Source organism: Phaethon aethereus, assembly GCF_964289735.1.
Source record: "Phaethon aethereus genome assembly, chromosome: 5".
NCBI classification, from domain to species: domain Eukaryota; kingdom Metazoa; phylum Chordata; class Aves; order Phaethontiformes; family Phaethontidae; genus Phaethon; species Phaethon aethereus.
The window spans coordinates 2,250,265-2,263,750 of record NC_138579.1 but is presented as its reverse complement, the minus strand read 5'-3'; the positions used below and the strand labels follow the sequence as shown (position 1 = coordinate 2,263,750).

Genomic DNA, 13,486 nt, shown 5'->3' with positions numbered 1-13,486 from the left:
GTGCTAGAAAACCTTTGATCCTCCAGCTGGTCACTGGTTGCTAGCTCTCCAACTCCATATAGATCTGACCTTCGTTTTTTTTCATTTATCCCATCAGCAAGTGAACGAGCTCAACTGCTACCCTTATTTTCAGCAGGTTTAATATTTGTCAGCCAAGGGTGCCGCTGCTGTTTCACACCAGGTTTGGGAGGCAGCTCCGCAGTGGTGCCCAGGAGTCCGGCAGGGATGTCCCAGGTCCCTGGAGTGATGCCTCCAAGCTGCCACTTTGCCTCCAGCGCAACCATGGGGCTTATTTTCCTAACGGAAAGAGAAGGTTGAAAGCTGAATGTGGTGAAAGCTGTGTGGATGCTGATTTTCTTTATTTATTTGTTCAACGGCTGAGCTGAAAAATTGGGCAAGGGGAAGTTTTGTGTCAAATCTAGTGTCAGTTTTGAGATGTTTGGGTTTTTTCCTGGTTTCCATGGTAAAATAAGAATTGAACTGAGCTGGTGTTGATTGCAAGGCAAGAAGATGTGTCTTGCTTCCTATGGAGAAATACCAATATCCAGCATGGGCTTAGGGTGCATAATACTGAAATGAAATTGGAGCAGGCTGCCCAGGGAGGTGGTGGAGTCACCATCCCTGGAAGTGTTCAAAAAACGTGTGGATATGGCACTCAGGACATGGTTTAGGGGACATGGTGGTGCTGGATTAATGGTTGAACTTGATGATCTTGAAGGTCCTTTCCAACCTTAGTGATTCTGTGATTCTGTGAAAAATCAAACTGTTTTGCTTTCAGGATGAATATAATAATGGATCTTCTTTATTGCTTTTGATTGGGTGGTTGTAGAAAAGGGTGATAATCCAAAGCAGTGACTGAATTTGACACAAATTCATGACTAGTTGTGGTAATTGTAAACTTTAAACATCAAGTATTAATTATAAAAAAAAATTTGTTGAAGTCTCTGTTTCAGTATTCCCTTATCCAAAGGCAAGGTGCAATAAGGAGTATTTTTACAGTAGACCCTTGTGAGGAGTCAAGAAGTACCTGGAAGCAAAGACTAGCAAACTTCAAACAACTGCCAGAGAGTCAGTATTAGCTGACACAACGGGAAGCACAGTTTTTAAATACAGTACTCACCGATGTAATTGGCAACCAACATGAATGGCATAAAACATATGGCTTAAAAAAACACTAATGATGTATATTTCAAAATTATTCTTTTTTTATTTTATTTTGAAAATTAGGTCATTTTCTCCAGAGTTTTATGTTTCTCCAATTCTCAGTTTTTGTGGGAGGGAGAGACACAGTCATGAAATTGTTTGGTATGTTTGGTACAGCTCACTTTTGGGGCATAGTCAATGGTTTTAATCTTCCTTGTGAAGATTGCTTGTATTCAACTTGATAGTTTGGTTTTTAAAAAATAAAACTAAAAAAAATGGAAATCCATTGCAAATAACAAACAGCAATAATTACAGTGGAAGTAAAATCAAGGCATTTTCCTTTTGAAGGACCAGCAGCCTTAGTGAGGTCTCCAAAGCAATTTCTGTTCCAGTGTATTAGCATCACTTAAGGATGTGGGGTAGCTGTTTGGGAAAAAAAAAAAAATACATAGACCTTAGGTTTCTGTTTGTGGGCCAAATTAGATGCACATAAATTTCTTCCCCATTTTTGAATTCTATAAATTGCTGCTTATAATTTTCATTTAAAATCAAATATCTATTTCAGGTAAAACCCTCAGTATTCATTATAAAGCCTCTGAGAAATTGTACCAGGAAATTAACTCGGTGCCTTGTTGTAATCACTGTCTATAAAGATACGGTGAGTTAAGCTCCTACCAGTTTGGTATAGGCAGAAATACAGGGTAGAATGGAGTTTCTCAGAAATTTCTTTTTTTAGTAATTTTTCTTTTTTCAGTATGTAAGCAGGGGTTTGTGAATGAAAATATTTCTCTTAAAGAAAAAAAAAATCACATTTACCTTGGCCTTTTTGCATTTTTAGATGTACTTGAAGGACATTTTAAAATAGCCATGTTGAGTTTAGAAAATTTAAAAGTTGCATTTAAGAAATAACAACCCCAAAATACTTGCACGTTTAAAATAGAAGATAATTTTATTTGACTGGCTAGATAACTTGGTAACTTGACAGACATTCACAAAGGCTTGTTTCCAGTTTTTCCCCTTAGAGCAGCAGCTTTTCTTTGAAAGCACTTTCCAGTTCGACTGCACTGGGAGTGGCGAGCATCCCTCCACACAGGTCCAGTGAGAAGATCCGTACGGACAAATTCCCCATACACAGCTTTAAAATTGCAGTCTAAATCTTATCATAATTATCCTTAATATCTTTTCTGCAGCACCCTCGTCACTTTGCTCTCAAGGACAACAGCCTACTTGAGACAAGGCTTATCCGTTACTGGGAGGGTTCCCTGACAGCCTGTGAAGGTGCAAGATGCCTTATGCATTATTCAACACATAGGAAAGGTCCTGGTGCCCCTGCTGTTTGTTTCTGCAATGTTTTAAATCGTCTGTGAGCCTTTAATGTGGGTCAGAATTCAATGGCTGTTTTACCTGGCATGCACGAGAAGCAGAGCCTCGACCTCGCACCTTCACGCACTTTTCCACATGTTGCATTGAACACACAGAATCACAGAATCATAAAGGTTGGAAAAGACCTTTACGATCATCAAGTCCAACCATCAACCCAACGCCACCAAGCCCACTGAACCATGTCCTGAAGTGCCACATCTACATGTTTTTTGAACACTTCCAGCGATGATGACTCCACCACTTCCCTGGGCAGCCTGTGCCAATGCTTGACCACTCCCTCAGAAGAAATTTTTCCTGATATCCAATCTAAACCTCCCCTGGCGCAACTTGAGGCCATTTCCTCTCGTCCTATCGCTAGTTCCTTGGGAGAAGAGACCAACACCCACCTCACTACAACCTCCTTTCAGGTAGTTGCAGAGAGCGATGAGGACTCCCCTCAGCCTCCTCTTCTCCAGACTGAACACCCCCAGTTCCCTCAGCCGCTCCCCATCAGACTTGTGCTCCAGACCCCTCCCCAGCTCCGTTGCCCTTCTCTGGACAAGCGTTTACACAGCGTTTGTCACTTTTCTCCTGAGCACTGAGGTTTTGGCGGTGCCTGGAAGGTTTCTTTGAGATGGGAGCAGGAGAGGTGCACGTGGCATAAAAAGAAGGCTGCTGGCAGGCAGAGCAGAGGACAGGAGGAAGAGTTGCCCTAACATGTGCTGGTGTTTGCTTCTCGAGCTGTGGGATGTCAAAGTAACACACGGCAAAACCTGGGTGACGCAGGTACCCATGGCGTGTTCTTAGTCATGGGTGTCTAAAGACGACAGAAGGAGAAAATGCTGAATTTCTGTTAAACAACCTGTACCTTGGGTTTCGTCGTCTGTTTTGTTGATCTCAGTGCTTCAGTACAAAGAGCTGTGAAAGAGCTGGCATCTAACAGAATCTGTCAAATTGAAATCTTTCATGAGCTCCACTGGGATGATCTTTTAAAGATACAATATAAAGGCATGTATTTTCAGTATCTTTATTATCCTTAATAACTCTTTGTACTATAGTGGCCTTGGGAAACCACTAACAGGGGAATTCTCCACAGTTCCAGGCTGCGTACAAAGTTGTGTCGGACATTTCATTAATATCATGTCTTACGAAGTGGGTCATTTTAATGCTTGCAACAGGGAAAAGGTGGTGCCATCGGGGTGGACACTCAGGTGGTGCTGCTCGGGGCAGACAGTGTAGGTCGCTGAGCTGCAGCACCTCTGGGTCAGCCGCTCCCGGCCCCCGGCCCCGCGCCGGCATGCCCAGGCTCCTCGGCGACGCTCTTATCTCTCGTCCCGCTCTACATCTAGACGTCCATCCAAAAGCTTTCTGGTGCAAGGGCCGGGTTCCAGAGGCAGACCCTGTGCACGTGCAGAATTTGTGTTGAAGGGCGTTCCCCTGCCTTGCACGCGGGGCAGGCAGCAGTGTGGTTTTTCCTTACAGTAACTTGTTTTCACATTTCTAACCTAATCTGCCATTTTTTCCCTAGCACTTCTGCTATGCATGACTTAACCCCTGCCAGCCCTGAAGAGCCACCTGAGCCTGTAGCACGGCTCACCCAGCATGTGCAAGAGCTGAAACCCTCAAATAACATCTCAGATGACCTCAGCACTGGTCTAACTCAAGCCCTGCAAAGGCTCAAAGCGCAGTAAAACACACACTGACTTGGGTGGCAGCAAAGCAAAGCTGATGTCTAGAGCTCTTCCATCATCCCAACTTTCTTAAGAATTCCTCTTGCTTTTTTGCTTCGCAGTCCAAGTTTTATTTAATGGGCGTATAGCTGTACTTGTGTAACATACTTAACGATAAAGGTATTGACATCTCTGTCCCACTGCTATGAATTTAAAGCATGGAGTCTGTTAATATTGCTGCAAATGTAGTTTATTTGGATGAAATGTGGTAGATTTAGTAGTAGATTTCAGCCATTTCCATTTCAGTGCACATTTTTATTGCATCAGCAAATTAAATTTTTGGAATAAAAGGTTTTCTGTCCTTAATAAACCCAGTATTGGTGAACATGTAATAGGTAAGAACTTCAGCGTGCTGACAGGTGTAGTAAGCTTAGTGGAACATCTCATTTTAGCATCACTGCACCTGTACAGTTGTCTTGGGATGATGCCTGGTAAATATTTAATGATTTTTCTTTTGTTTTCTGCAGATAGTGTCTGTAATAAGGCAGAGTATCTGCAAGTAATATTGCAATGTCGAGTCACTCTGCTGTCCAAAATGTGTATGATTTCTACTTATCTATAAACTAGTTAAAGTACTGTTAGAGACAATGTGACACTCTCTTCTTGTGACGCTTTCTTCTTAATTATTTTTTTTTCTTTTCATTTCTTGATAAGGCATATAAATAAAAGAAACTATGGATTTTAACGTTGAAAACACTGTGCAGTCTATAAAGCACAAGAATCTATGCTTTGCTTTTTTTTAAATAAAACAGCCTCTTGTTTGCTCATATTGACTTTCATTGTTCTCTGAAATCCATCCATCTTTCAGACTACAAGGATTGCTGATAATTATACACTAAGGCCATTAATGGCTAGCCTATTTCTTTCTCACTCATCAACAAAAGTGGTAAGTGCTTGGAAATCAAACTGCATTTCAGTCCTTCAGTGTGCTCTTATTAGCTTCAAATGATGGCCCAAATGAGAGCTGTGAAAGCTCATTGCCTCTAACGAGGGAGCAGCACCCAGCTCACGGAGCCGCGGCGGTCCCAGCCCCGCGTGCACAGTGACAGAAAACGCATCTGCCACTGCAGTTGTCCAACATGTTATTTTAAAATCATGGAGAGAATGGGGCTACTAGACATGAGGAGACAACTTACCTGGTCAGGTTTGATGGGACAGCGTTCGAGAGCTAGTAAATTCAGCCTCAGCTGATGAAATGAACTGAAATGAACAGCTTTTTAAAATTTTTTTAGGGAAGAAAAAGGTGATTTAACATCTTAACAAATGGGTTGGAAACACAGGGGCAGGTCTGCAAAGAAATTCAAGCTCCTAAAGACGGAAGAATTCAGTGAGATTTGAAAAAAGGCCACAGCATCTTCTCGGGTGCCTGGGTGCCATCCCAAATTGGGCGTGTCGTCCCTTGCTGGACTCTCTCTGCCCGGCGAGTGTCAGAAATCCTTCTGAACTGCAATTTTTTTTCATTTCAGCAAAATCTGAACGTGCTTTTCCTGCATGCAGCAAACTCGGAGTGCTGCCAACACCCACGGCCGGTGGGCTGCCTGAGGATTAGTGAGGGACCTGTGCAGGCAGAGGACAGGCAGACGGCAGGCAGGGGTGGCCTCTTGATAAAATGTGTTTGCAATCTCTCATCTCATCCATCTCTTACTATGCTCGGTAGCGGGTTATTTCAGGGAGGTTTGCATTCTTGCTGTATCTCTAATCCTCCTGGGTTGTTTGAAGGTTTAAGGAAGCACCTGGTGCTCAGGTCTGCGTGTGCTCCTGTTCATTTCTATGGTGAAGACAACATCTATCCCAAAAGCTCTGACATTTGCATCCTTCTTTTGATTTTAGGCTGGACAACAGCGTTGGTGGGAGCAGGAAATTACAGTGAATGGAAATATTCAAAAGGGAGAATTAATTACCTACAACCTAACTGAGCTGATCAAGCCAGAGGCATATGAAGTCCGTCTAACACCCATCACCAGATTTGGGGAGGGGGACTCAACTATTCGGGTCATCAAGTATAGTGGTAAGAAGACTTTCATGTACAAGCAAATGCGCCGCGGTGCATTCTGCACAGTTGGGTTTGCTGTCCAGGTTACGGCTGCCCTGGGTTGCACTGTGTAAACTGATTGCCAGTCCTGCAAGTAATGCTGCAAGGGACGAGTGTGAGCTGCCAGGAAGCAGGGTTCTGGGTAGAACAGCATAGAAACCCTAGTGTCCACCTCTGGGAAGTTTCACAATTTAAAAAAAAAAAAAAATAAATTTCTGAACAGCCAAAATGCAAAATCATATTGAAGTTTCTGTGAAATAAAGGAAAAAAAAAAGAACAAAATAATGTTAAGCTTCATGAAAACTCATTTCAAGAGTTTGTTCTTTCTTAAAACACTTTGAAGGGCAATGAGTTTTGAAGAAAAATATACAAAACAAGTAGTATTTTGAAGGTGTCAAATCAGTGTTTTGATATCATATATTTTTTTCCCCCAGAATGAGCACTTCTTGAGAAGTTTTTATCTGAATGTGGATTATTTTTTTTTAAAGTGAGTGTTTCTATTCCTATGCAAGTAAAAAAGGGCATTTATACATTTTCCTCTAAAAAGTCATGCCATGACAAAGATTTGTCCACTTTAATCCAACAAGAAAAATACAGTGTGCTTCCATCCTTCCATTCAGTTTCCCAGCATTACCAGGAAGTTACTCCTAGAGCTCTGAAAAATCCCTTAAAATACCTTTTTTTGGCATATTTATTTAATGAATAACTGAACCACTTCTTGTTTTTCTTCTGTAAAAATTACAATGAATGGGCAAGAGTTACCTTCGAGAGAACATGGCTCTACAAAAGATAGCGCTGTGCAGTTTGCAATGGGAACCTGATGTGCTGAGCAGAAAGTTTTTCTAATTAAATAGGGAAGTGTGTGCTGGGGAGAGGCATTTGGAAACATGGAATCATGGAAATATGAGTTTATCATTTCGGGACAAACTTGTTAGTAGAGCCTGTTACAATAGGACGGGGGGTAATGGTTTTAAACTACAAGAGGACAGATTTAGACTAGATCTAAGGAAGAAGTTTTTCACCACGAGGGTGGTGAAACCCTGGCCCAGGTTGCCCAGAGAGGTGGTGGATGCCCCATCCCTGGAACCATCCCAGGTCAGGCTGGACGGGGCTCTGAGCAACCTGCTCTGGTTGAAGATGTCCCTGCACATGGCAGGGGGGTTGGACTAGATGGCCTTGAAAGGTCCTTTCCAACCCAAACCATTCTGTGATTCTATCATGAGGAACCTTGCTAATCCTGCAGGACGAAAGCCAGGTGACACACAGGTCAAGTCACAGCTAGCCATGTAGGTCCAATTGCTCCAGGAGCTGGATCCAACAGTAATTAGTGCTATACAGATACCTGAGAGAGCCCAAAACATGTAGCAGAAGGCCCAAAAGCAACCTACAGATCAAGAATTACTTTTGAAAATCATCATCAAATAATTTAAAATAGTGAACAAATCTGAAAAATAATTAAATGTCTTCTTCATCGTATGTGCAATTCTTCATGATCAGTGATTAGCTCAGCCCTACTCAATCTCATCATAAATTATTTTTATGACTGTATTAATATCAAGGGAAAAATTACATTAAGCAATCTTAAACATCAATTCTAAAGAATGTAGTTCTTTACATTTCACTAAATTTCACACATTTCACTAAATGCCAGGTCTGCTAATGATGGTGATGGATGAATCTTAGGTTTTGCCCGTTACAGGAAAGTGTTTGCGAAGTCTACATTGCCCAAAGCTCATGAGAACAAAATCTCTATTAAAAAAACGGACTTGTTTACTAAATCTATGAACGTACAACCATCTATGGTCATACTGCTGCAATTCCTCTTGGACTTTGGCTCCTCGTTGGGCCTCTTTACCCTAATAATTGCCTGTTTTCTGACACCAGCAGCAGGAGTCCAGTCTCTTTGGCGATCTCCACATGCATAAGGGAAAGACTCTGCAGCCGGCGCAGTCTCTCGGTGCTGGCTGTGGGAGGGAGACTTGTGCGCGTACAGTCAGCCACTGCTCGCTTCCGTGGACCTTGACATTTATCCAACGACTTAAATACTGACCAGTGCTCCTATAAGGAGAAAAAAACACCATTTAGGTCGCTCAGTCACGACTGCTCTTTTTTGGTGGTGGTTTTACCCGGGCAAGTCTCAAGAGGTTGATTGAAGCCTCAGCTCACAACCATGCTGAGTTTGAGGTTTTAATGAAACGTTACGTGATTTACATTTCTAGCCCCTGGCTGGCAGGAAGAACATTCCCATGCAGCATAAAAGGTGTATTTTGTCCACTGCAATTTTTTTCTGCTAGAATCTGCCATTAGTGCAGATGTAACATCCCATTTCAAACGTGCTGATGAGGTGCCAGTGCAAAACCCAGCCGCCCAGGAGAGGGGAAGCCGTTGCCTTGTGCCCCAGACGGAGAGATGCTTTTGGAGCAGCGCTCAGTGCTGTTACTGTGGTGCCGACCAATTCGCAGCTGCAGACACCATGAGCCAGATCAAGAAGCTAAACCAAAAGTGACTTCCCTTTGAAGAGAGATCCCAGAATCGCTGAGGCTTTGTGTGCTTAAAATGTGCATTTTACCTCAGCATTCGTCCAACGACTGTAGTGTCAGCAAACTGTTACCAGGCTAATTTTAAGGATGTTATAGCTTCAGTTATAAAATAATGATTATATTATAGTGCAAATGCGATACTTATCATCTGAAATGCTGGAGTCTTAGAAAAGCAGTTAATGGGCTAGCGGGATGCGGAGCAGCAGGCCTGCATCAATGCTAGAAATAATTATAAACATTACCCAGAAAATAAAAGACATCACGTGAATGTTTCTTAAAAGGAGAACTAAGATAATTTTTTACGTTTTTCTCCCATTACTTTTTTTTTTTTTAATTGTGAGACCTCAAGCAATGAGGAAAACAGTTGAATTTTCGTATTTTCAGTGGGATTTTGTGTGTCTGTGTGAGTGTGAGTGTGTGTGTTCCATTCTGATCAGTACCCCAGAAGCACACTGGCCTCTGCCAGCGTCAGCCCTTCTTTCTCATCCCACCACTTTAGAATTACTCTTTTTGGAGGACCAGGATGCAGGACCGTGTCCATCCAGGTCTTGAATATCTCCAAGGATGGAGACTTCACAATTTCTCTGGGCAACCTGGTTTTTTTCTCAGATTTAAAATGCACCTATGTTTTTGTATGGCTGGTGAGGTTTCCCATTGCAAACATTTTTTCCCTTACTTTTAAACTTTAAGCAGGCTAATAGGATTTCAGCCCATTTTAAAGAAATGCAGTGTGAAAAGCAGATCAGACACGTCATAGAGTTGCTAAAAATGGTAGCAGTGTCTTTTGCCTTTAAGAAATGCATTAACTTTTTACATTTGAGTTTAATTTCTGTGCAAGTAGAGGATAGATAGGCCATGCAGTACCTTGATTTTACTTTGACAGCTTAAGCTTGTCTTTTGTAGTAGGACAATCCTGGGTAGATACTGCAAGAAATTATTTCTCAGAGTAGTTGTAAAGCATGTAAGGAATAACATGACGTCTCTAGTATATTGGTTGCATTTGCTGCCTTACTAGAGAGGAGAAGGTTTCTCCAGATTTCTTCCAGTGGATGAACCATCCTCTGGACATGCCCGTATGTCTCCACTGACTTTAGAGCCACTCCAATGACACTCTTAGATGAGGTGTCTAACTTTTAGGTCGCTAAAGTTAAGCCACATTAATCCTACCTGTGAAGGCATTTTTATTGGCTTCACTCCTTTGTACGTGATGCAGAGCACGTCGCCTTTTAATTTAAAACTCACAACTGGTGATTAACATGGAAATTGCTACTATATAAAAATAACAGCTTCCAATGTGCTAGCCTGCCGGTAGCCATCCGAATGTCCACAATAAGGAGTCCAGTAAAGGAGGACAACCTCAGTAATGAGCTCTTTACAGTACACCCTGCCATCCCAAGTGGGAGCTGTAAATACAAAATAAAAACTCCGCAGTATCCAATCCCGTGAATCAAAAACTTAGCCATGGCGCAAGCATTTCGTAGGGAGATCCCTTGCCTGCCATGAATTATTGTCTCCTCTGCACGCCAAAAGGACGGGAGAAAAGAGCAATCATCGCAGTAGGAGTGACGTGGATAATTACAGCCAAACATCGCTTGACAAAGTCTTTGGTGGATACATATGTTGCTCTGCTAGTGAACAAGTCTGCTGAGTAAATACAAACAGGGCAATTTAAGTAGCACTAACGAGTGTTTTGTAGGCTAATACAACACAGATATGTCTCGTCGTAACAGCAGATATGTCTTGTAGTAACAGTTTAAATATTATCTCCATCACTTTACATAAATCTATGTCAGCCTATTTGATACGAACTGGCTGTAAAATCCTCCAACTACAATTAAAACTTCAGCACTCGCTGTTTTAGATATGAACTTACGTTCAAATATTTTTAAAGTTAACCAGTGATTAAAGAAGCAGGTTCGGCTCCCTTCTATGGAAAAAGCCAACAACCCATTACTACTATTTGTATGTAGAGTCGGCCCCTTGCAACGGTGGCAGATAGATGATGGTGGCCAGTCGCTTTCTAGTCTAGCTTGCTTATTTTTATGTGAGGTTCAGACACTCCACAGATTCTGTATGGAAGAAGAGTATGTAATTGTGGTTATTTATGGCTATTATTCTTGTTGTTATTATTATTATAATATTTCTAGCCCCAGAAAAATGAAATTGGTACCAAATAGGGCGTAAACAATAGGATTTATAATTTGCACAGGCATACATTTCCAGTATTACCCAGTGTTATAAATAGTAAGTTAGGATGATTGCTATTATGGGAAGAAGAAAGCCTTGTCCTTGTAGAATACCAATATTTACAGTGAAGATTGCTTTTCCTGTGCAAACCAAGTGCTTAGAGGACGGACACTCGATCTTGATTAAGGCTTTTAGGTGCTAGTTGTACTTACCGCAAGTAACCACTTTCCAGTGGTAAAAACCGAAGCAGCTGAACATCTAGCATGCTCCTACTTGCCTCTGGCTTTATGCTCCTCGTAGTTAGGAAAGCTCAGTTTGCAGCTATTTTTTTAAAGGGGGGACATAACGTTGCGGTCACTCGTAAGCTGAACAAGTGTTTGTGCTGGGAAGGATCTGTGGGAAAACGTAACTGTCTTTGCATATATGCAGTTGCACCTAATAGAAGGGCAGGCATTAAGAACAACCACTCAGCCCACATTTTTCTGCTGTGACCTGCACAAATACAGATCACCAAAAAGTAAAACCATCCAACAAACTGAAATTCCAGCAGGTTTTATTCTCTGCTTGCTGGAAGAATAGCAGGAAGATTAAGGGATCATCCGTCTTGGCTCTATCCAAGCTCAAACTTTTCATCACACTTTGTTCTCCTCCTGAGATTCTCCACCAGCAAAACCTTTCTCCCAGCACGACCAGGGTCAGCTGAGCAGAGCAGCAACAGCTCTCTGAGGTGCACAGATTTTCCAAACATTTCAAAGTCGGCTTTGGGAATTTACTCCCTCATTCATCCATTAATTTCCCCTCATGGCTAATTTAACTTGCTACCCCTGTGTCGTGCAGGCAGCAACCTTACCTGTCCGCAGTCAGAGCTAGAGCCTTTACGTGTTGTCTTATCGCAGCGTGCTGTATTACTTAGAAGAGTGAGCTTTTTGGATTTTTTGTTGTTTGGTGGGTTTTTTCCTAGTTTATGATGCTAGATAAGTTCAGCCTAGGTGCTTTAAATTGTTTTTCTGCTTTTGTCAATCAGTGTGAACTGAAGCTAGTTTGGCGAGAAGCCTTTTTTTCCTCTGCTGTGAACAATCTGACTAGCATGACTCAAGGTTACATGCTGATGATAGTCTCCATAAAAGCCCATACGTTTAGTTACAAATCAAGCATCAGTAAATGTAGTTCCCAGCAATTTCAGCTAATTCCAAGTTCAGTCACTCAAGGATTTCACAAAATGAATGTTTCTTGGAGAACGAAAGGTAATTTGTTGGTAAAAGCTATAAGGTTATCTAATATAATGTAATGACTAAGTTTCTTAAGAAGATTGCACTGGGGCAAATCACTGTTCATTTGTTTCAGTGAAGGGAAGATAAAAAGGCAGGGTTGCTAATTTAGAGCTGTTTTGAAAACTTCAGATTGAATCTAGAGCTGCATAAACTCTGCCTCTGTTCACAAACTGAGAGTTCATGTCTGTAAACATGGCATGGGAAAGGCAGCAAGAAAACATGGAGCAACAGTTGTTCTGAAGTCTGGCATTACCAGAGGTACCCATTATTCGGAGATAAAATTTATCAAATTTTTGTTAGTAACCTGCAATTCCAACTGTGAGCTTAGCATCCTTCTGTTTGTCACACGTGTAAGGGCTTATAGCAGAAGGGCCCTGTTTCCCCTAGTCATCCATCCTCCGATGGATTTACCCTTCCGAAAACAGGTAGCACAGAACCGCAGACGAGTTTCTCATTCAAACCCCATTGCCCGTGTTTAGCATTGTGCAGGTTACTCCGGACCTAAACCTGGGTAGCCATTCCCATGGCTGACATATCTGTAGGCACTACTGAGGTTTGACTTTCATTCTGTTTTGGCCTATTAAGGTATTAAGTAGATGAACATCAATATTAAAGAATTACGGATAGAGAGGTTTTAATAATTTTGCCAAGAGTCTGTGAAATAAGAGTGCCAGTTTTATCAGTTTCCCCAAAGATTCCCAGTACCCAACAGTCCTGCTGTGTCATGCAAGGCATTGCACAGACCCATAAAAGAACAGACAGAAATAATATTTTTCAGCAGTTATCTCAAGGCTTCTATGCAATTCTCTTCAATAATGTCAAATTATTTTTGACACCTCCTGAGATGAGGGGTCAGCATGGGCTGCTCGTGCCGTGGGATGGGGAGTGGGCAGAGGTGGGATGCGGAGAGGTGGGATGCTGCACTGATGCTCCTTCGTCTCTGAGAGCGCAGCCCCAGGAGAGCAGCATGGGGTGGTGGGTCCCTGTCCTGGTCACTGAATGCGGCTCTTCCAAGCAGGCACGGGGTGTGCTGGCACTGCTGGCAGCTTTTTAGGACAGCACACTTCGCCTTTCTTTGTCATCATCTTAAATTTCTTTAAAGTATATCCTCCCTAGAAGAGGATTTATGTGCCAGAAGACTCCTGTTTTTTCTTGGTTGTGTCTCGTGGTCTAATGAGATTAAACCTCTTCTCACAAATGTGCTGTGCTTTATGTTTTCAG

The 13,486-nt window shown here is 42.1% G+C and overlaps 1 protein-coding gene across 1 annotated transcript in view; it reads left to right on the top strand.

Moving 5' to 3' along the window:
• MDGA2 (MAM domain containing glycosylphosphatidylinositol anchor 2) overlaps nucleotides 1–13,486 on the top strand; it is a 390,338-nt gene that overhangs the window by 353,697 nt on the left and 23,155 nt on the right. Inside the window, exon 11 of the mRNA XM_082000249.1 lies at nucleotides 6,066–6,243. Coding sequence (XP_081856375.1) covers nucleotides 6,066–6,243 — 178 coding nt within the window. The remainder of the gene's footprint in view (nucleotides 1–6,065; nucleotides 6,244–13,486) is intronic.